The sequence below is a fragment of the Macaca fascicularis genome, chromosome 2 (assembly GCF_037993035.2).
Source record: "Macaca fascicularis isolate 582-1 chromosome 2, T2T-MFA8v1.1".
Taxonomy (NCBI): Eukaryota; Metazoa; Chordata; class Mammalia; order Primates; family Cercopithecidae; genus Macaca; species Macaca fascicularis.
The window spans coordinates 33,690,867-33,714,827 of NC_088376.1; the positions used below are offsets into that span (position 1 = coordinate 33,690,867).

At 37.5% G+C, this 23,961-nt stretch overlaps 1 protein-coding gene across 2 annotated transcripts in view; it reads right to left on the reverse strand.

The window, feature by feature from the left end:
* Nucleotides 1–23,961, reverse strand: part of PIK3R4 (phosphoinositide-3-kinase regulatory subunit 4) — a 73,746-nt gene that overhangs the window by 19,348 nt on the left and 30,437 nt on the right. Inside the window, exons 8-13 of one of the 2 annotated variants that reach the window (XM_005545738.4) lie at nucleotides 23,799–23,944; nucleotides 21,803–22,006; nucleotides 12,585–12,786; nucleotides 11,244–11,431; nucleotides 9,872–10,082; nucleotides 7,051–7,216 (exon numbers count right to left, since the gene is read on the reverse strand). In XM_005545738.4, coding sequence (XP_005545795.2) covers nucleotides 7,051–7,216; nucleotides 9,872–10,082; nucleotides 11,244–11,431; nucleotides 12,585–12,786; nucleotides 21,803–22,006; nucleotides 23,799–23,944 — 1,117 coding nt within the window. Of the gene's footprint in view, nucleotides 1–7,050; nucleotides 7,217–9,871; nucleotides 10,083–11,243; nucleotides 11,432–12,584; nucleotides 12,787–21,802; nucleotides 22,007–22,568; nucleotides 22,746–23,798; nucleotides 23,945–23,961 lie in introns of those variants that run through there. The other variant, XM_074031021.1, reaches the window with a different exon arrangement.

Below are 23,961 nucleotides of genomic sequence, written 5' to 3' on the forward strand. Positions count from 1 at the left end.
TTTCGTATTTACTTATGTTATCTTTACTAGTGCTCTTCATTTCTTTATACGGATTGAAGTCACTGTATCATATTCTTTCATTTCAGCATAAAGGACTCCCTTTAGTATTTCTTTTAGGGCAAATCTACTGGCAATAAAGTCCCTGTTTTTATTTATCTTGAAATGTCTTAATTTCTCCTTGGTTTCTGAAGGACAATTTTACTGCCACAGAATTACTGGTCGACAGTCTTTTCCTTTCAACACACTGACTTCTGGCCTCTATCATTTCTGACTTAAAAATCAACTGTTAATTTTATAGAAGATCCCTTGTATGTGATGAGTCACTTTTCTCTCTCTGCTTTCAAAATTCTGTCTTTGTCTTCCAATAGTGTATGATGTGTCCAGGTATGGCTTGCTTGATTTTGTCCTATTTAGAGTTCACTGAATTCTTGGCTTGGCAGATTAACGTTTTCCATCAAACATGAAAAATTCTCAGGCATTATTTCTTCAAATATTCTTTCTGTCCCCTTTTCCATCTCCTCTCCCTCTGGAACTTTTATTATGCATGTGTGAGAATGCTTGATAGTACACCACAGGTCTCTGAGGCTCTACTCATTTTTCTTCATTCTTTTCTTTTTTGTACCTCTGACTGGATAATATCAATCATCTTCAAATTCTCTAATTTTTTGCTCTTATCAGTGGAAATCTGCTATTGAAGCTCTCCAGCAAATTTTTTCAGTTATTATACTTTTCAGTTCCAGAATTTCTATTTTATGATTTCTACCTCTTTATTGATATTGTCTATTTGGTTAGACAATGTTCTCATATTTTCCTTTAATTATTTAGACATGGTTTCTTTTAATTCTTTGCACATATTTTTAATAGCTGATTTAAAATCTGTGTCTAGTAAGGTTTTTTCCTATGTATAAGCCATCCTTACTTGCTTCTTCGCCTAACTTGTAATCTTTTGTTCAAAACTGTGCATTCAAAATTAATATAATGTGTCAACATTGGAAATAAGATTCCAAAGCTGTTGCTATTTGTTTAGTGACTTGCTTGGACTAATTCTATAAAGTCTGTATTCTTTGTCATATGTGGCCACTGAAGTCTCTGTTCAGTTAGGTAAGTGGTCACCTAATAACTGGCAGGTATTTCCTTCAATGCCTTGAACAATTAAGTGTTCCAGCCTTTTACTGAGGGTTTTGTTTATGTTGTGACACACCTTCAACACTCCATCAGGCATTTTACATCTCTGCTTTAGTCTTCAGTTCTTGCTTGCACAGAGTCTCAAAGCCAGCCAGACATGAGAATTTGGTCTTTTCAGTTCCTTCCTGGGTATGTGCACAACTCTACACATACATGTGGTCTTATAAGGACCCAGGGATAGATCAAAACTTTTCAAAGGCCCATATGGACATCTCATTACCCAGTTCTTCCTTTTAAGCTTTCTGTCAGCCTCTTGATGCCACCTCAAGATGATTGCTATGTTAAATAAATGGTGATGATTATTTTCAACAAGTACCCTGTGAGTAAGAGTTTTCTCAAAGAACAAGGTATGAGCCAAGTCAAATAAAGACGGGTCCTGAAAATGGAACTTTACAGCCAGCTGGCGCAGAGGTCAAATAGTGACAATTCTCTGGAGATGGGCTTTTGGGGAGCTCCAATGCTATTATGACCCCTCCACTGGCTACTAAGGGGCTAGTTTTCATGGCTACCATAGTTATGAGGCTGTTTTCCAGACTATCACAGAGCTGGTAAAGGGGGATGAGATTACAGTAAGTTAAAGATGACATGGCTCACTGTTCTTATGGAGAGTCAAGTGTTTTTCTTGAATCCACTTTAGATTGCTGCAAGGCGTTAGCTGATTTCCAAAGTTCTCAGAAAATTGACTTTGCCAGTCTTTGCCAGTATTCTCACTGCTTTACGGAGGAACAGATTTACTATGCCGTTCCAAAATAGAAACCCCATATGCTCTTCTTAAACCTAATTTTAAAAAACACAATTATCAATGTCTTTCATTGATAATGGCTGCTGAACTTTTAGTGTGCTCCTAATTTTTTGCTATTATAAAGAAAGTCAATCTGAACAGTCTTGAAACTAAATCTGAGTTGATTCTTAGTTATTTCCTTAGGATATGTACATCATAAAGGCTTGGATACATATATTGTAAAAAAACACCTCCAGGGAAGAGGCATCAATTGCATTCCACCAGAGGGCACTGTATGAGAGTGCACCAATGGCATTATGAGCTTTTCATGCTAGTAGGAGTTTTTGTCTCCTTTGAGAGAGGCCTACATATTCCTTTCATAAGTTTTCTCTTTCATTGTAGTTTATAATATTAACTTAAATGGTTTCTTCTCTTTCCCTTTCTTGCCCCTCTCTTCCTGTTTCAAAAATTCAATTTCCTAAGATTCAAACATCAGGCCTTTGTTGCCCTTCATAATCCCTTTACTTTATAGTCACTCAAAAACTTTGACTTTCAATACTACTGACAGACAAGACTAGCTGGACTTCCTAGGCCGACTAAGAATCCCTAAGCCTAGCTGGGAAGGTGACCGCATCCACCTTTAAACTCGGTAAAGAAATAGCCAATCATCTATTGCCTGAGAGCACAGCAGGAGGGACAAGGATCAGGATATAAACCCAGGCATTCAAGCCAGCAAGGGCAACCCCCTTTGGGTCCCCTCCCCTTATATGGGAGCTCTGTTTTCACTCTATTTCACTGTATTAAATCTTGCAACTGCACTCTTCTGGTCCGTGTTTTGTTATGGCTCAAGCTAAGCTTTCACTGGCCGTCCACTACTGCTGTTTGCTGCTGTCGCAGACTCGCTGCTGACTTCCATCCCTCCGGATCTTGCAGGGTGTCTGCTGTGCTCCTGATCTAGCAAGGCGCCCACTGCCACTCCCGATAGGGCTAAAGGCTTGCCACTGTTCCTGCACGGCTAAGTGCCTGGGTTCATCCTAATCGAGCTGAACACTAGTCACTGGGTTCCATGGTTCTCTTCCGTGACCCACTGCTTCTAATAGAGCTATAACACTCACCACATGGCCCAAGATTCCATTCCCTGGAATCTGTGAGGCCAAGAACCCCAGGTCAGAGAATACGAGGCTTGCCACCATCTTGCAAGTGGCCCGCCACCATCTTGGGAGCTCTGGGAGCAAGGATCCCCCAGTAACACTACCAGTGACTCCAAAATATGTAACCCTAACACTGACAACTTTCTTTTGTACCACTCATATTGTTTTAAGTTTTCACTGTGATAGAACTCCACTTACTTTACTACCACCCCAATTTCAACAAATAACAAATGCATCCATCTCCCCTAAAATTGAGAAGCTGAATGAGCCAGAAATAAGGTAGCACAAGAAGAAAACACAGAAAATGTAATTTAAAATACTATAAATAAGTTGAAAAATCTGTGCAAAAGTTTAGAAAAACAGCAATTTTTCAACAACTAGTCCCAAAGGGACAAACTGAAAGTTTAACTCAAATAAGAAAAAAGAAAATGGCAGAGCCAAGATCTAAGTAGCGTAAATCACCAATCACAATTCAGTAAGAAAATCAGGACTGGGAATTGGATGGTCTGCCAACATCACTCCTGGGGGAAACTCCTCTTAGTCAGAATGTACTAGCAACATTTCCTAAGAAAACACATTAGTTTCGCTGTTCTTTCCCTGCCACCAGCTGTTCCCCACTTGGCTCTAGCAATAAGAATTGCTTCCTTCTCCCCCACTAGTCAATAAAGGGATCTGATAAGGGCGACACACTGCATTTTCTTACACTCTTTCCCAATCCAAGGCCCATGGCTGCCCACAAACAAGAGAGCAGGTGTTACAGCAAAGCAAAAGAGTAACTGCATTCAGAGGAGATCCAGTCTCCTAATCATACAGACTTCCCAAATTCTATTAAGTCAGCTAAATTACCAAAATTTGGGGGATATTATTAACTGAAATGGGATACCGAAACAACACTGTCTAAAGCATGACACTGGGATACAGAAAGTATGACTGTAATAAAAATCACTTGAAAACTAACAAGCAGGGTTTTTGCAATTTACCATCCTAATAAAGGGGACAATGAATCCAACTGATAATAACAAAGAACCATTTGGAAAACAATTATCAGAAGAGGTACTTAAAATGCTAATTAAAATGCTAAGAATGGGCTGGGTGCAGTGGCTCACACCTGTAATCTCAGTGCTTTGGGAGGCTGAGGCTGGCGGATCACTTGAGGTCAAGAGTTCAAGACCAACCTGGTCAACAATGGCAAAACCCCTCTCTGCTAAAAATTCAAAAATTAGCCAGGTGTGGTGGCACACGCCTGTAGTCCTAGCTACTTGAGAGGCTGGGGCAGGAGAATCACTTGAACCCAGGAGGCAGAGGTTACAGTGAGCCAGGATCATGCCACTGTACTCCAGCCTGGGAAACAGAGTGAGACTATCTCAAAAAAAAAAAAAAAAAAAAAAAGGAAAAAAAAAGCTAAGAATGGTTAGGAAAAAATCAAAAGAATGGTAGTAGAAGGGGAAGAAAAGAGCAGGGATTTAAAAGAAAGGGATAGGAGGGAACATCCTGGTATGATGGTCAAATTTTGTATCTTGAGAAGGATTCAGGATGTAGAGGTTTTATTTGTCAGAACTCATGGAATGGTTCACTTGAGATCTGCGTACTTCATAGCATACAAATTTTATATCAAGAAGAAAAAAGAGCTATAAATTAACTGGGTGTGGTGGCATGCGCCTATAGTCCTAGTTACCTGAGAGGCTGAGGCAAAAGGATTACTTGAAACCCAGGAGTTCAAGGTTACAGTGAGCTATGATCAGGCCACTGCACTCTAGCCTGGGCAAAAGAGACCCTGACTCTAAGAAGTAAAATAAAAATTTTAAAGAATAGATTGATGGGAGGTAGATAAATGAATAGTTATAAAACACAGCAAACACAGTAAAATCATTACAAATCTAGGTGGCAAGTACATGGATATTCACTGTTAAACACTTTCAACTTTGCTTGTATATTTGAAAATTTTATAGTAAAATGTTGACAAAAAAATTTCTTTTTTTTTTTTTTTGAGACGGAGTCTCGCTCTGTAGCCCAGGCTGGAGTGCAGTGGCCGGATCTCAGCTCACTGCAAGCTCCGCCTCCCGGGTTCACGCCATTCTCCGGCCTCAGCCTCCCGAGTAGCTGGGACTACAGGCGCCTGCCACCTCGCCCGGCTAGTTTTTTTTTGTATTTCTTAGTAGAGACGGGGTTTCACCGTGTTAGCCAGGATGGTCTCGATCTCCTGACCTCGTGATCCGCCCGTCTCGGCCTCCCAAAGTGCTGGGATTACAGGCTTGAGCCACCGCGCCCGGCTGACAAAAAAATTTCTACATGGACCTAGGATTCTTCTTTTTAAATTATCTTCTGACCAATACAACACAAAGACAGAATGAGGAAAAATACAATAATTAAGCATGGTGTAAAAATATAGAGCTAATCAGCACAAAATCTTATCAGGTTGGTAAGTAAAGAGTAAACTTTTAAATTATTTTAGTTATCAAAGATATTTTGTTGTTTGATGATTTTGTGGTTAATTATGGTCAATGAACTTACAAGAAAAGCACCAGAGATTCCCCACATCTTTTTACATAGATGAGATTCAATTCTGATTTCTAGTAGCTTTCTTTTCAGACCAAACTAGGCAAAGAACAAATAAGAATATGGTAGAACGGGCCGGGCGTGGTGGCTCATGGCTGTAATCCCAGCACTTTGGGAGGCCGAGGCAGGCAGATCACGAGGTCAAGAGATCGAGACCATCATGGCTAATATGGTGAAACCCCATCTCTACTAAAAATACAAAAAATTAGCCCAGCGTGGTGGCGGGCGCCTGTAGTCCCAGCTACTCGGGAGGCTGAGGCAGGAGAATGGAGTGAAGCCGGGAGGCGGAGCTTGCAGTGAGCCAAGACAGTGCCACTGCACTCCAGCCCGGGTGACAGAGCGAGACTCTGTCTCAAAAAAAAAAAAAAAAAAAAAAAAAAGAGTATAGTAGAACCAATACAGAGAAAGAAAGAAACAGGAGGATAAACTACAAATCAGATAGGGACATACTTACAAAGTTGTACAATTCTAAAATACTCATCATAATCACATTTATTAAAATCACATCATGCATATTTAAAGTCTTAGGGATTTGAAGTCATAAATTATATCCTTCTTGTCCACAGGAGTGTGGCAATGGTACACTATTTGTTTTCCTTATACAGTTAGCCATTCTATAGTTTTTTTACATTTCTCATGATCATATTCCATCTAACTGATTCAGCAAATCTTGTTATATACAGGATCTGATCGTTTCCCACCACCTCATACTGCTAGTAAGCCACCAGCTCTTGTCTGATTATTAAAAGTCTCCTGACTGCTTCTGCCCTGCTCCTCTTCAGTCTATTCTCAACGTAATAGCCAGAGTAATTCTGTTGACAACTAACTCAGATCATATCTCTTCCCTACTCGGAACTCTTCAAAGGCTCCCCACCTCACTCAGAGTCAAAGTCAAAGTCCTTTACAACAGCCTACAAGGCCATATCTAATTGGCCCCTCTTACTCCTCCATCTTGCTCACTCTGCTCCAGCCACAAAGACCTTTCTGCTATTCCTCAATCATGCCAAACATGTTTCTTCTTCAGGGCCTTTGAAATGACTGTTTCCTCTGCCTGGAATGTTTTTCCACAAGATATCCACATGGCTTTCTCTCACTTTTTTCAAGTCCTTCCTCAAATGTCACTTTCCCTGTGAGGCATTCTCTGGTTAATTTATTTAAATTCTACCCTACCCCACCTCTACTGCATTTCCTATCTTCCTTTCCAGATGTATTTTTTACCACGATTATTTTTAACCATTTAACACATTAGCTGTTTTACTTATACTTTCCTTGTCTCTCACTTTCCAGTAGAAGGTAAGCTCCACCACAGAAGGATTTTTGTCTATTTATCATTGCTATATGCCTGCTATCCCTAACAGTGGTTGTTATAGAGTAAGCACTCAATAGACATTTGTTGATTTGAATTAACGAACTGATTCATTCCTGAGCATATGGTACCTGGTAGTGGTGGTCTTCCCCTCCATCTTTTGACTGTTCCAGATTTTCACTGTGCCATCATTTGAACATGTTGCAAAAAGTGAGTGTTCATCAGAGACCCTAATTCGATTCACAGCAGATTTATGCTCATGAAGATGGGCAACTAATAGCCCTTTAGGACGCCACCCTAAGGAAAAGCAAAGGAGCGTATCATAAACTGTAGTTTACAAATACAATCTCCCCATCATCCCCCATTATAATAACCAACAACCAGCTTGCAAACAATCACAACAACTAAAATATTTGGAAGTACCAATAGTTGCCAATAAAGAGTGGTCTATTGGACCATGACAGATATTATTTACTGAGACATCAACTTAGCAATTAAGTGTTGCTTAAATAGCTTCAGAAAGGCAGCCCCTGGGGCCCTTCTCCAGTATCTGACAAGGCACGACAGTTAACTGAAAATGAAGGCACAGGGGTACCTGCTACCTCTGAAATCCCTGACTACTGACTCAGTAGATGGGGTAATGACTAGTCTAGAGAAACTGGGCACTAGGAGGCCCAGTTCCACTATACATAAAAGTGAGAGCTTGAGCTACTTATTTAAACTCTATGACCTTTAATTTCCTAAATGTACAATGAGGGACATATTACTTAACCCAAAGGGTGACTATATGAACAAATGAGATATATACAAGAATCTAATATTATCCATAGCCTATAGTAAACATCCAAATGTTGGTTGATTCTCTTTTTACTTGAAATCATTTATTCTATGGTATAAACACATTAGTATAAATGGTATTATAAATTACAGCCTCAGAATGTTCATGGACTTTCCAGTACTTTGACATCTATAACCTATGTTTTCTTATGTATATTCTTTTTTTGAGTATGATTAATTTCCTCTAATAAATTATACATTCCCTGGGACCAAAAACCATATCTTATCCATTCATGGTTCATTCACAGCACCTAACGTAAGTACCTGCACATAACTGTCTTCAATGTTTGATAAGCTTCTTTTGTATTAAGTATAACAGTTCATTATATTTAATGCCGTAAGATTTTAAAATAAAACAGAAAGCTATGCTAAAGAGCATACTGTACTGGGAATCACCACTGTGGCAACCTGAGTGATGATAATGTCATTTTAGAAATGATTTCTTTTCACTAAGAAACAAAAATGAAACTGATACCACTGCCAAACCGAGCTTACTCTAAAACGAAAAACAAAACGTTTCCCCTTAGATCTCTGGCTCACATGTGTGGGAACAGTAGCTAAATGTGATTTTTAAGAATATGCTGGATTTGAAAGTGATCAAAAACACTTTGTCATGAAATCTAATAATCTACCAGGCTAGGCTGCACATTCCCTCTGGAGAAAATCAATTTCACAGCTACTCAAGTGCAGAAAGAAAAAAATCTAGAGTCCAACAGTCACTGCACATTTCTTGAACTACAAAATTTGACATCTTTTCTGTGATTTATTAAATAAAATGTATTACTCTACTAAGTATAATATGCCACTTACAAAGAGATTCTACATAAAATACAGCAGTCTGTGCTCAACTTTTCAGTTTTTAAAGTAGCGCTGGTATATAATATTGATTCATATCACAAAGTTTCAACATTAAAAAATTCCAAAATATTTATTTTGATAAGAAAATTTATGCAACTAACGATGCTACTTGCCACTTAATAGTATCTTCTAAATCTTTAAATCACTGACCTTTACCAGCATTTTCCCCAAGTCCACATCAGTAGCCCATGGGAATTCACATGATTTGTAAATATCTATATATAAGCACACTGTGCATCTTCTCAATTTCAATTTTTATCATTAAAATGTAGAGACAGAAACTCAAAAAATATTTTTAAACCTACAAATCTTGTGTCAAAGACTAGCTCTGCTACATTACACTAGGCAAGTCTGCTAAAATAGCTGAGTCAGATTTTCATTTGAAGTATCTCTAAATTACTTTTAAGTCTTAACAATACAGAACTGCTTCCTCATAATTTTAATGTTGATCATCGTTAAGGCGTAGGGTTAAAGGTGATGTTGTTTTCTTTTTTAATTATTTATTTACTTTATTATTATTATTATTTTTTTTTTTTTTTTTTGAGACGGAGTCTTGCTCTGTTGCCCAGGCTGGAATGCAGTGGCATAATCTCAGTTCACTGCAACCTCTACCTCCCAGGTTCAAGCAATTCTCCTGCCTTAGCCTCCTGAGTAGCTGGGATCACAGGCGTGTGCCACCACACCTGGCTAATTTTTGTATTTTTAGCAGAGACAGGGTGACACCATGTTAACCAGGCTGGTCTCGAACTCCTGACCTCAAGTGATCCGTCCACCTCAGCCTCCCAAAGTGCTGGGATTACAGGCGTAAGCCACCACACCCAGCCTATTTTCTTTTCAAAAGTACTCATCATTTTCTAAATTTTCTAACTTTTTCTTAATATTAATCAAAGTATGTTAAACCTTCCAGAAATTAAAAGCAGGAATTTGGTCAAAGAAGCCAGACATTCAAATGAGAAAGTGGCAAGACATTAAACAGGTAAAACCTAGTACTATAAGTGGGGAAAATGAAGCACAGATAAGCTAAATTATTATGTGATTGGCCTAAATATGACTTTGCCAGCTGCCCCCACAACTAAAAAGCTCCAAATCAACAAATAATGACACAATTTCTTACTCACTGCTTCTTCCTCTGGGTTTCCCAAATAACATTTCTGTTCTTACCTCTTTTGTCTGGTAGTTAAGTATTCATTTCATCTATTAGATTCTAGCCTTAAGCACCCAGACTAGACTATAACTACCTATCAATGGAACTTTTACCAGGTGGTGGTGGTTTACTCTCCCATTCAGCATTTTCCATCATCTGCTTAGCTATTCTCTCAGCATTGCACTGCTCCCGCTTTTGCTGGATGAGTTGCTGAAGTTCAGTTTTACAAGTTGTAATCCGAATCTGATAGGTGGATGGTAAAATTGTACTACTTAAAACCGGTATTACTGGTTTTTTATTTTGGACAGTTGTCACTTCTGGAACCTACAAAACAAATAGAATTCTAACTATTTACGTCATAAGCAAAGTATACTTGAAGATAAAAGTGTACCCATGTTTTTATCTATAAATTATAACAGCTTTTTGTCCTCATTAATGTACCAATTTTAAAATTCATTTAAATACATTTTTCAATGAAAACCCAGTTAAAATGAAGTTTAACCACAAATGCTACATTTCCATTTTTTATATAAATCCTACATTTTATATATAAAAAAAAGATTAGCATGAAAATAACATTAAACAAAAATTATCATTAAGTGAACAAAAGAAATGGAATTTCAATTTAATCTGGTTCAATTAATATTTTTTATTTAAGATATGAATGACTAGGAAAGAGCGCCTTAAATTACAAACTTATTTCAAATACAGATGCTCCTCAACTTACAATGGCATTACATCCCAATAAGCCTATCATAAGTTGAAAATATCATTAAGTCGAAAATGCATTTAATACACCCAACTACTGAACATCACAGCTTAGCATAGCCTACCTTAAACATGCTCAGAACCCTTACATTAGCCAACAGTTGGGCAAATTATCTAACACAAAGCCTATTTTATAATAAAGTGCTGACTATCTCATGTAACTTACTGAAATCTGTACTGAACACAAAAAATGGGATGGCTATATGGGTACCGGAGTACAGTTTCTAATGAATGAATATCACTTTCACACCATACAAACTCAAAAAATCCTAAGTCTAACCATTGTTGTCAAGGAATGATCTGTATATCAAAAGCATCATGACATTTATCACACATAGGAAATTTGGGACTTCTTCCCAGAAGTATTTTTGCTACTTTATAGATACAGCTATGTTATACTGGAGGAGGAATAAAAAAGATTTAAAAGGTTCACTGCAGCCTAATTATAATTACAGTTCATAATAGTGTCTTCAACCCACAATTTCAGATCACTTTATTGGCAAGTACCCTAAAATGAGACCTTTTTAGTACTTTCAATAACTAGATTTCCTCCTCACTATAAAATTAAAGATAAACCTGTCTTAGAAAGAAATATGTCCTCCCTAAAAGAAAAATCACCATATTGATTTTTCTACTACAGTACACAGCCTTTAAACATCCAATATAGCAGAACGGGGTTCAAAGACATTAGAAGGACCACTGACTGGGTGACAGTACCTGTGGAGAAGTTGACAAAGGGACACAAATGCCAGCAGAGGACTCGGAACGAGGAGGTTTCCCAGTCTGAATCATCTCCTGATCACTCCCTTTAGGTAGGGCCTGTGGCATGTTTGGCGGGTCCAGTGACCCAAACATGCTTTTCCATTCTTCATTTACGTTTGAGTCTTGTTTTACATGTTTTCTGGCTATGAAAATATATTCGGAATAGTTAGTCTGAAAGTAGCCTTTAAAACCATTATGTGCTTTTATTGCCTTTGGAGGGGACAGGAGAGGGGGCAGGGACAGCACTACACTTCATATCCTATTTGTTCCTTAAGATTTCTAATTTATTCATATTCACATATCAACTCATTAACTCTCATTTCATTTCTAGGGCAGATGGAACAGATGTGCTTCCAATGATTTTAATAATAAGACCTAATTACTTCCTAGTTTCCCAAGGTCAGCTCAATTTCAAGTAACCACGATATCTAAAGTAGCGAATAGTAAGAAAATGGCATCTGTTTTAATTTGCATTTATTAAATTATTTACCTTTTCATATATATGCATTCTATTCTATCAGTTGTTCATATCCTTCAATCTTTCTTTTTTTGGCTTGCTTTCTTATTAATTTGTATGTTTTATATATTATGGATCTAAACCATTAAAACTTAAGTTACAAATACTTTTTCTCGAATTTGGGAATTAGAAGTTTATTTTAAATACAATTCACTAGCTGCCTTCGAAATCTAATGCTAGAATAGAGGAAATTTTAAAGACATATAATTGGCAGTGAATGCATATGCAAAAAGGGTATGCACAGGATCTTAAAAAACTTCATACAATCAATGTCAATGTCACAAGAGCTCACAGTTCCAAATCTCAAGACTGCAAATGGTTAAGTCTTATCTGGTCTCTACTCTTGCATTTCATTGTTAATAGCAAGATCTTTCTTTTGAATTCATTGGGCATTACCTACTAATAACGAACTAGAAAACTTAATACCATTTTACATACACTATTGTTCTTGGGTTGCTGGTTAAAGGGTTAAAAAACAGAATTTCATCTTCAATCAAACCCTTCCATGGTGACAACGTGATTTTATTGTAAAAGAAGAGCTTTGGAATCAGACCTTGGTTTGTCACACACAGAGTTGTGATTCTGGCAAGTTACTTCCTTAACTGTTAGTATGCTTCCCTAATTTTCTTCCCCAAAATCTCCCTGCTAAGTAATGGAGTCACTGTATTTGAAAGTTATTTATCTGTGAAATGGGGATTTTTATTATTAATTAGCTAAAAAACAGTCTTACAAAATAACTAACAACAACAAGCTACACACACACAAACAAGCATACTAACCCCGTTTGTCATCTGGTTCTTGTTTGGTTTTAACAAGATCAACTTGTCTCCCAGTTATGCCTAAAGCTGCCAAGTCAATTACACCTTTCTGACTACTATCATGAAGATGGCTCTGGTCCACTATATTGGCCTTTGCTTTATTAGATTTCATCATGAAGTCTTTCAGTGCCAGAAGTTTGTCTTCCTCTTCCTCTGTCATTCCCTAAAACCAAATAAAACCATATGTTCTAGTTTATTTTCACAAGTAATAAAAACAGACCTCAAAATGACTAACAACTGAAGGGACAAATCACCCAATTTAAAACTGAAAGAGTCAGAAGGGTGAAACAACCAAGTGCAAGTGAAAAATATAGTTAACAACACAGAATGACATGTCACTACTAAGATCTCCCAGAACATTCTATTAGGGCACTTTGTAATTTGTATCATGATTTATATCTTAACTTTCTTCCTAAAGGACAGTATTCAAACATAACTCATCTTTGGAATTTCCAAAGAACACAACATGTGATATCTAGTAATATTTAAAATACAACTGTTGAATAAAGATTATCTGAACAAAAACTCTGAATGTATAATATTAAGCAAAAGAAAGTGTACCGACTTCAACTTTGCTCCTGGTTGTGTTGAGAAATGTATATTGAATAAGAATATAAAGGCATTCTATGATATACAAAATATACTGTGCAACTAAAGGATTGATTGGAATGCTGCCTGAACTGCAGATCTGAGCAACAAATCCAGTAGCAATCTAGGATAATGGCTGAAGTCAGACTGCCTAGGTTCAAATTCCAGCCCTAATTACTACTTACTATATGTGTCCACTTCTATTAATCTATAAAGATAATTACTAGCACCCATCTTATCAGATTATAGTGAAATTTACATGCTAATCCACCTAAAATACTTAGCGCACTTGAAACAGACAAATACTAAGTAATCAATCTAAATAATTAATTCATTGGCAACTTAAATATTCTGGAAAATGTAGCAGTTCTGCGTGTCTTTCTTTCCAACCATCCACAGAATCCTCTAGTACATTTTTATCAAGCAAAGGAATAAAAAAACATTCATTTAATAAAATGTCAGTTCTCCTGAGGCCTCAATCTAGAATCCCACTAGAGTTTACAGTCATATTCACAATTCTCAGCAGACTATGATAAAACCAACCCTAGGAGGGCACAAAGCCAAAAAACATGAAATAAAATTGCATTAAAGTACAATAATAATAGACATATTCTTGACTAAATCCCAGTGTTAACTTGCAACACTTGGTTTATTTTCATGTCTCCTCCTAAAATTCGCTTTAAATAGACAATAGCTACTTTATAGCTAAAGTAAGAGCTCTCTTTTTGTTAGTCTATGTTTTAGTCCACAAAAGGGAGGGCCACAGTAAGGGCTATAAATAGTAATGAAGTACTGATATATGCTACAACATAGGGGGACCTTAAAAACATTAAGATCAGTGAAAGAAGCCAGACACAGAAGGCCACATATTGCATGATTCCATTAATATGAAATGTCCAGATTAAGCAATCCATAGAGACAGAAAGTAGATTAGCGATTGCCAGGGGCTAAGGGAAAGAAAACGACTGCTAATGGATACAGGGTTTCTTTTCAGGGTGATGAAAATGTTCTGGAATTTAACAGTGGTGATGGTTGCACAACTTTGCGAATGTACTGAAAAGCAGTAAGCTGTACACTTCAAGAGTGAATTTTATGGTAGTGAATTGTATCTCAATAAAAAAAAAAAAATGTTAGCACTGTACCATGAAAAAACAAACAAATTGACAAGAACATTACAAGAAAGGAAAACTACAGGACAAGGTTGTTCATAAACTCAAATGAAAAAATATCCACTAAAGTAGGAGCAAACCAAATCCAGTGTACCTAAAAACATTTTATATATTTATATTTTATTTATTTTCTAAAACTACATTTATATACAGATACAATATGACAAAGCTGTGTTTATTTCAAATATCCAGGGAATAAAGTAAGTTTAAAATATGAAAAATCAACCAACATATTTCAACACATTAACAGAATAGAAAAACCATATAATAATCTCAACAGATAAAAGACATTTGATAAAATTTAGCATTCTTCCAATAATCATCTTAACAAGCCAGAAAGAGGATTTCCTTAATCTGTTCAAAAGATTGTACAAAAAACTGATAGCAAAAATCACACTGAATCGTACAATCTGAGTTTTCCCTCTGATATGCAAAACAAGGATGCCTGCTCACACCAAATCTCTTTAATACTATACTAAATATCCTAGTCATTTAAAAAAGGCAAGGAAAACAAAGATACTCAGATGGAAAAACAATGAATAAAATAGTCACTGTTCATGCATGATACAATTGTGAATGTACAAGTTCAAAAGAAAATGTACAAGCAAATTATTATAATTAATAAGTTTTATGAGGTTGCTGGATAAAAGGAAATATAAAAATTTTTCCATATACCAGCTACAAACAAAATAATGTTTTAATTTGCCAATTGTAATAGCATTCAAAATAATCAAAAGTGACAAGCTGACTTCTACAGGTTCAATGCAATCTCAATCAATATATCAACAAATTTTTATTGTATAAAGTGACAAGCTGATGAAAAAAATCACATGGAAAATGTGTAAGAAAATGTTAAGAATCAAGGATAGCCAAGAAACTCTTGAAAAAGAAAAACAAAAAAATGTTAAGAACCAAGGATAGCCAAGAAAATGTTGAAAAAGAAAGGGAAAAAAAAAAAGCTGGGAGATGTTTTTTCCCACCAAAGATCAAGCCTAAGTTATGGTAACTAAGAAAGTGCAATATTAGTGTAAGTCCATAAACATGCCCACAGACTTCAGCTTCTGACCATGATGAAATCACAGGGACCAGACTAGTTTTACCTTTCCACTTTAAACAACTTCAAACCATACAAAACACACACACACACACACACACACACACACATACACAGACACACACATTTCAGGCATGGGAAAACAGGCAGACAGGGCTACAATGCCTAAAATATTTAAAACTGAGTCCTATGACTGTCCCAGCAATACTGTCTAGAGTTGCCAGAAGGAACATAGAATAAAACAGAGCTGATTTCAAGGACACATCAGAGTTCAAGAAAGCTACAAAAGCTAACTCTGTGGGGCAGAGAAATGAAGAAGAGGGATCTGCATAGAATGAGAGCTTCAGAGGGCTACAGAAGGGTCTCCTGAAGTATTTGGCTGAATATTAAACTATGTATGCATAAGGAAACTACCTGAGGCCATAGAAAGAACAACACAAGGCTGGGAACAGTGAAAGACCTCTTACTATACACAAAGCATCATGTTCTGAAAAGTCCTTAGCAGTGGGACTAAACTGACCAACTAAGGGTTGGTCTGGACCTATCCTAAACCTATCTTAACAAAGCTTAAAAGCAAAGCTTAAAAGGATGAAACTGATTCCAAGTAACTGTGCAGCAGAACAAGTCCAACACTGCAAAGCAATTCAACACCCAACATAAAATTCACAATCGACAGAGAAAGAAACTGCATGGCTGGAGGGCAGGGATTAGATAAAAACTTAACATTGCATTATGTATCTTCTTATAGCTTTTGAATTTTAAAGCTGTATTTATACTAATCTGTCAAAAAGTACAAAAATAAAAATCATTAAAAATGGAACTCATTTTTTAAAGGAGTGAAATCATTTTGTATTATTTATTAGAACCTGATTAAATGGACACAAATAAAACAGGAAGCTCTTGTAGATGGATCTAACGAAAACAGTCCTTCCAAGAGTCGTCTCTTAATGTAAGTTCTACTGAAAATCTGGAGTACAGATTCCAACTCCCATATGGATAATGTTCCAAAAGTGTATGTTAAGTCTATTAGCTGGAACTACTAACATATTTTCCCATAGAAACAATGCTAGGCTTGTCTAGAAAGGCCTACTTTACCCATGATGTGTCTCAAGTACAGTCCCGTATAGAAGAGCACTGAAGAACTGTAAGCTAAAAAAAAATTATGTAGGAGTGTTCATATTGCCCGCTTGCAGAAACTAAAAATATGGCCCTTCGCTCTGTAGCCCTGATATTAGAAACAAGGACTCGGCGGGCGCGGGGACTCACGCCTGTAATCCCAGCACTTTGGGAGGCCAAGGCAGGCAGATCACCTGAGGTTGGGAGTTCACGACCAGCCTGACCAACATGGAGAAACCCCATCTCTACTAAAAATACAAAAGTAGCCAGGCCTGGCGGCACATGCCTGTAATCCCAGCTACTCGGGAGGCTCAGATAGGAAAATCGCTTGAACCCGAGAGGTGGAGGTTGTGGTGAGCCGAGATCGTGTCATTGCACTCTAGCCTGGGCAACAACAAACTCCATCTCAATAAAAAAAAAGAAAGAAAGAAAGAAAGAAACAAGGACTCAATTCCTATCTCCAAAGCCTCCCCTGGATCTAAGTCTCTGCTAATAATCCTAAGAAACTCAGGTAGCACAGGGACCAAAAAGAAGTGAAGGTAGAGAAAAGGCTTGTAAGGGGCTGGAGGAGATAAACTGCACATGGGCTTCTTCCTAAGTCTGTATAAAACCCAAGCAAGCTTCTGAGTCTTAGTTCCATGTCCTCTATTTATTTTACTTTAGAGGCAACACAGCATAGTGTAGGAGTGTAGGCTTTGGAATCAGGTAGGTTTAGATTCAAATGCCAACTCTGAAACTTACTGCACTATCTGAACATAAGCAAGTTAACTACCTTCCTTGTGTCTCCATTCCCTTATCTATAAAACAGGAATAATATCTGTTGCTCAAATTTGTTTTAAGAATAATCAAAAATATGGAAATCACAAACTACAGTGGTAAAGTCGTTGTTGGCTTTCAAAAAACCGGAAGCTGGTGTTGTTCTGCTGTTATTTCTGGTAAGAACTTCAGAGATTCTGGCCTGCTCTCCCTTCTACTAGCAGTGCTTATCTCTTGAACAGAGGATTGTCCCCTAACCTTTAGGACACTAAAGCCACTGGCACCAGAGATAACATAAAATGGGGGGTTGTTTGTTCCTCTTTTTCCACTCAGACAAATGAGGGGATCACTGACAGACCAATGAAGATACCATGCACTGACATTTCAGAGGAATATGGGTCAGTGAGCTTTAGTGATTTGTTATCATGGCACCCAGTAATGCGGGCTGGCATTGAGGGAGCAGCAGTGGTAGAAGCAGTTAGAAGAACCGTAGGAAGCAGGAAGTAGAACGGCTATGGAAACTGTTCCTTCCCACTCCCTCCTTTTACCAGTGTCAAAACCGACACCTTAGCAAGGTAAAAAGAAGAGATAAGGGGCTAGGGTGGCCCCATGAGGTAAACTAATGACTGATAAGGAAAAGAAAATGTCAGGATGAAGGTTTGTTTTGTTGTTTCTTGAGACGGAGTTTTGCTCTGTCACCCAGGCAGGAGTGCAATGGCACGATCTTGGCTCATTGCAACCTCTGCCTCCTAGGTTCAAGCAATTTCCCTGCCTCAGCCGCCCAAGTAGCTGGGGCCACAGGTGCACACCACCACACCCAGCCAATTTTGGGGATTTTTAGTAGAGACAGCATTTTACCATGTCAACCAGGCTGGTCTCAAACTCCCAACCTCGTGATCTGCCCCCACCTCAGCCTCCCAAAGTGCTGAGATTACAGGTGTGAGCCACCGCACCAGGCCCAGAATGAAGGTTTTTAAATTAATATATAGGATAGGTAGGGGAGAGAGAAATAGAGTCACAATGGCCAAGCCTGAAGAAACATTTAGATTCAGATGGTTTTTACTGCACATTGAAATCTCTTTGATAAGGATTACTTACTCAGGAGAAACATCAGAAAAATGTGATTCACATTAAAAAATCAGGAAACAACAGGTGCTGGAGAGGATGTGGAGAAATAGGAACACTTTCACACTGTTGGTGGGACTGTAAACTAGTTCAACCATTGTGGAAAACTGTGGCGATTCCTCAAGGATCTAGAACCAGAAATACCATTTGATCCAGCCATCCCATTACTGGGGAAATACCCAAAGGATTATAAGTCATGCTGCTATAAAGACACATGCACACGTATGTTTATTGTGGCACTATTCACAACAGCAAAGACTTGGAATCAACCCAAATGTCCATCAGTGACAGGCTGGATTAAGAAAATGTGGCACATATACACCATGGAATACTATGCAGCCATAAAAAAGGATGAGTTCGTGTCCTTTGTAGGGACATGGATGCAGCTGGAAACCATCATTCTCAGCAAACTATCGCAAGAACAGAAAACCAAATACCACATGTTCTCACTCATAGGTGGGAACTGAACAATGAGATCACTTGGACACAGGAAGGGGAGCATCACACACTGGGTCCTATTGTGGGGAGGGGGTAGGGGGGAGGGATAGCATTAGGAGATATACCTAATGTAAATGACGAGTTAATGGGTGCAGTACACCAACATGGCACATGTATACATATGTAACAAACCTACATGTTGTGCACATGTACCCTAGAACTTAAAGTATAATAACAATGATTAAAAAATGAATAAAAGGAAAGTAAAAAGAAAGACTGGTATTCTTTCTTTCTTTATCTTTCATTCTTTTTTTTAAATTGTAGAACCAAAAAAAAAAAGAAAAATGTGATTCAGAATCCAATTTTCCACAAATTGCTTTCTAAAATACAAAACATATCTAATGTACAAGCCAAGGTTAAAAGAAAACCCAAAGAAAAAACTCTTCAGGAATTCAAGTCACATCAAACTAAGTCTTTAAAATTTGCATTAGGCTCATAGAGCATATATTCAGCAACTGTATTCTTTATTTTTAACCATTTTTATTCCTGTCTTGGCTTCCCTAAGTTCCACATATCCCTCATGAAACAAGATGTAAATTTAGATTTAATATTTCTTTTTTTCTTGGCTTCCCAAAGTGGTGGGATTACAGGCATGAGCCAACATGCCTGGCCTAGACTTCATATATTTATTTTTTGTTTTTTCTTTAAAAAGCAAAACGGGATACATGTACAGAACATGCAGGTTTGTTACATAGGTATACGTGTGCTATGGTGGTTTGCTTCACCTACTGACCCATCCTCTAAGTTCCCTCCCCTCACCCCCCACCCCTCAACAGGCCCTGGTTTGTGTTGTTTCCCTCTCTGTGTCCATGTGTTCTCATTGTTCAACTCCCACTTATGAGTGAGAACATGTAGTGTTTGGTTTTCGGTTTCTGTGTTTGCTGAGGGTAATGGCTTCCAGTTTAATCCATGTCCCTGCAAAGGACATGCTCTCATGCCTTTTTATGGCTGTGTAGTGTTTCACGGTGTATATGTACCACATTTTCTTTATCCAGTCTATCATTGATGGGCATTTGGGTTGGTTCCATGTCTTTGCTATTGTAAATAGTGCTGCAATAAACATACACGTGCATGTGTCTTTATAGTAGAATGATTTACATTCCTTTGGGTATATGCCCAGTAACGGGATTGCTGGGTCAAATGGTATTTCTGGTTCTAGACCCTTGAGGAATCACCATACTGTCTTCCACAATGGTTGAACTAATTTATACTCCCACTGACAGTGTAAAAGTGTTCCTATTTCTCCACAGCCTCCCCAGGATCTATTTTTTCCCGACTTTTTTTTTTTTTTTTTGGAGACAGAGTCTCACTCTGTCGCCCGGCTGGAGTGCAGTGGCGCGATCTCTGCTTACTGCAACCTCCACTTCCCAGGTTCAAGTGATTCTCCTGCCTCAGCCTCCCGAGTAGCTGGGATTACAGGCACAGAACACTACGTATGGCTAATTTTTGTATTTTTAGTAGAGATGGGGTTTCACCATGTTGGCCAGTCTGGTCTGGAACTCCTGACCTCAGGTGATCCACCCACCTTGGCCTCCCAAAGTGCTGGGTTTATAGGCCTGAGTCACAGTGCCTGGCCCGCTTCCTGACTTTTTAGTAACTGCCATTCTGACCGACGTGACATGGTATCTCATTGTGGTTTTGATTTGCATTTCTCTGATCATCAATGTTGTTAAGCTATTTTTCATACGTTTGTTGGCTGTGGAAATGTCTTTTTCTGAGAAGTGTCTGTCCATATCCTTTGCCCACTTTTCAATGGGGTTATTTTTTTCTTGTAAATACACTGAAGTTCCTTGTAAATTCTGGATATTAGATCTTTGTCAGATGGGTAGATTTCAAAAATTTTCTCCCATTCTGTAGGCTGCCTGTTCACTCCGATGATGGTTTCTTTTGCTGTGCAGAATCTCTTTAGTTTAATTAGATCCCATTTGTCAATTCTGGCCTTTGTTGCAATTGCTTTTGGCCTTTTTGTCATGAATACAATTCATGTTTCTAAAGAGGCATTACCAATGCCAAGTGTAGTAAGATTACTTCCTAGTTCTAATAAGATTTTGTTAATTGATTCAAATTCATAGGCTTTTAAGATATACCAGTAAATGGCTGGTCTACTATACCTAAGATGCATTCTAAGTACAAGTTATTTCAGCTATTTACAAGTACTAATTACAAATTTGGATCAAAATGAACCAGGATTTTTCTATACTTCATCTGCGTTTTGCAATGTTTCTTCCAGTTAAATTTCATTATATTTTTGGTAAAACATAGAACTGAATCAAGAATACTAATTAAATCTAAGGTTATTTCTACTGCCTTTCCCTCATTTATTTAGCCAGTAATTATAAAAGAAACATAACAGGTCTCCCATGATTCCTTATTTAGCTTAACCTGATACTGTATCATCATCTTAGTATTATCTTTGTTTAGGATTCAAAGCAAATGCATAAGATGTTTAGGCCGGGCGCGGTGGCTCAAGCCTGTAATCCCAGCACTTTGGGAGGCCGAGGCGGGCGGATCACAAGGTCAGGAGATCGAGACCACAGTGAAACCCCGTCTCTACTAAAAATACAAAAAATTAGCCGGGCGCGGTGGCGGGCGCCTGTAGTCCCAGCTACTCAGGAGGCTGAGGCAGGAGAATGGCGGGAACCCGGGAGGCGGAGCTTGCAGTGAGCCGAGATCGCGCCACTGCACTCCAGCCTGGGCAACAGCGTGAGATTCCATCTCAAAAAAAAAAAAAAAAAAATGTTTGCCAGATTTACTCACTCATTTTTTAGGATGTAATCTAATCAATCAAAAACATTTTTTAAAAGCTAAATGGACACTTCAATATTTTTATGAAATTCGCATTTAAATATAAGGCTTTGGAAGGGTGATACAACCTGTGAGAGCAGCTTCTTCAGAAGCTGAGCTATGGCAGGATCCTCTGGCGGAGGGCAGTCGGGAAGAGAACCATTTCGTTTCTTCTGACGCATGTGAAGATGTCTGAACAAGCTAGTAATATCTTTAGACCTCAAAGCATAATCAAATATAGAACGGCTTACTGGTTCCTTTAAAACACTGAGCAGAACAAGTTTCCTTTCAATCTATATTAGAAGAATAAAAAGGATCAGCTAAAATTATAACATGTACAGTTATTTTCAAATTCAATAAATACAACTTGCGAAAAGTTAACATATTTATTTTCTAAGAAAATAATAGATATCAACATCTTTAATTGTGTAGAAGAAAAAAGAATACTAGTAAACTTTAAAGAGCTAAGGTATCTCTTACTTTTCATTGTTAGCACTACACCACACATCTGTATCTATCATTGGAAGACTAATCATCCAATCCAGGAAATTCTAGAGAAAAAAAGAGCCTTTTCTAGATCCCAATATGTCAGACAACATCCTACATCCAAAACGTATGTACAGTTCACAGATCTGACAACCACTAGGTACTGATCCAGAAAAGATGCTCAATAACCATAGGTCTTCCTTCAGTCATCACATTTTCCTGGTAGATTCAACCACTTCTAAAAACCATTGCTATCTCCATAGTGTTTATAAAATCCTTCCTTTAATTATCCAAAAGGAATACATTCCTTGTCAATGCAAATATAATAAAATGGATGAACCTGCTGATAGTAACCAAGTTATCTTCTTATTTTTCTGTGACTCTAGCAGAAGCACCAAGAAGACTTCCTTTAGGTATATTTAACTCCTTGGTGAAGTCAGTCAGTGGAAAGCAGCATAAAAAGGTATCTTTTCTCTAATCCAAATTGTAGAAAAATAAGATTCATGAAGCAAATGAATAATTAGCCTCTCAACTTCTGATCCTGGCCTTTCAAAATACAAAACAGTGACAAAAGAAAAAGTTCAATGAGCAAACTTTTAAATAGAGTAACTACTCAAAAGGAGTAGATGATATCTCTAGGCCTAATTTTCAAGGAAGCATAAACTTTTCTAAAAGGGCATTTTTTCTGATAGCGTTATCCATCTTTCATGTATATGTAAGTTGCTCTTGGGGTAAAAATAAAAAAAAATCCTACAAACTCTATGAAATAAAGAATGATAACCTCTAGAAATGAATGAATCTATGAAGAAAAGAGGGTATAACCAAAACTTCCTAGTTTCCAGAGTTTATCCAAGGCCATTTTCTCCAAACAAAGAGAAGGCACATTGAAATACAAAAGTAGGAGAAAGCCAGACAGGTGTGTGAATTCCAAATGGGAAATGGAGTTCTGGTAAAAATAGGAACTTTCAGGATGTTTTAACAGCTAGAATCATCCTTCACCATTTCATTCCATTTAAATGCCTATCTTGATAGTTTGCTGTCTAGCAAGATGAAGGGTATAAACACTGAAGAGCTAGGTGAATAATATTTGCCCTGTACATACCAAAGACTCAAAGTTTATCACCAAGTACTGCTAGAGGTGGGGCAGAGGTTGTGGTGTTGTTAGAATAAAAAAGAAAAGACATCAAAACAACCAGTTAGTGGTGAAAAACTTAAATTTGAAAAAGACTTTTTCTAATTTATTATAACTGGATGCAATCAGTAATACTTTTTAAAATAAAAAGCAGAGCTCCATCAACATATATTTTTGCTAGACTATATTTCATTTTTAACAGATGCTTTATATTACACAAAAGAAAATATATGAACTACTGTACGCTACATTAGATACAACATGATGTAAAACATAATAATCTTTTGCACTTTTCTGACCTTCAGAGGTGCTTGGTTCATTAATATTAATTAGCTTGAAAGAATATAAAAATGCTATAGCCCAATTTAAATACTTAAAAATGTTAAGAAAAATAGGGCTCTCTGCACATTTTTTTTAAAGAGGCACAGTTTGGAGGAAAGACTGACTCCAACTTGGAACATGTATACCTGTATTATTGGTTGGGTAATATATGGGTCAAGATAAGGCATCAGTTTACAGTAGACATCGGCTGTACTTATTTGATGAGCTACCACTGTGATAAATCCCACGGCACCATAACGTATCCATAAATTGGGATGACACAGGAAGGGGGCTAAAGAGGAAAAGAAA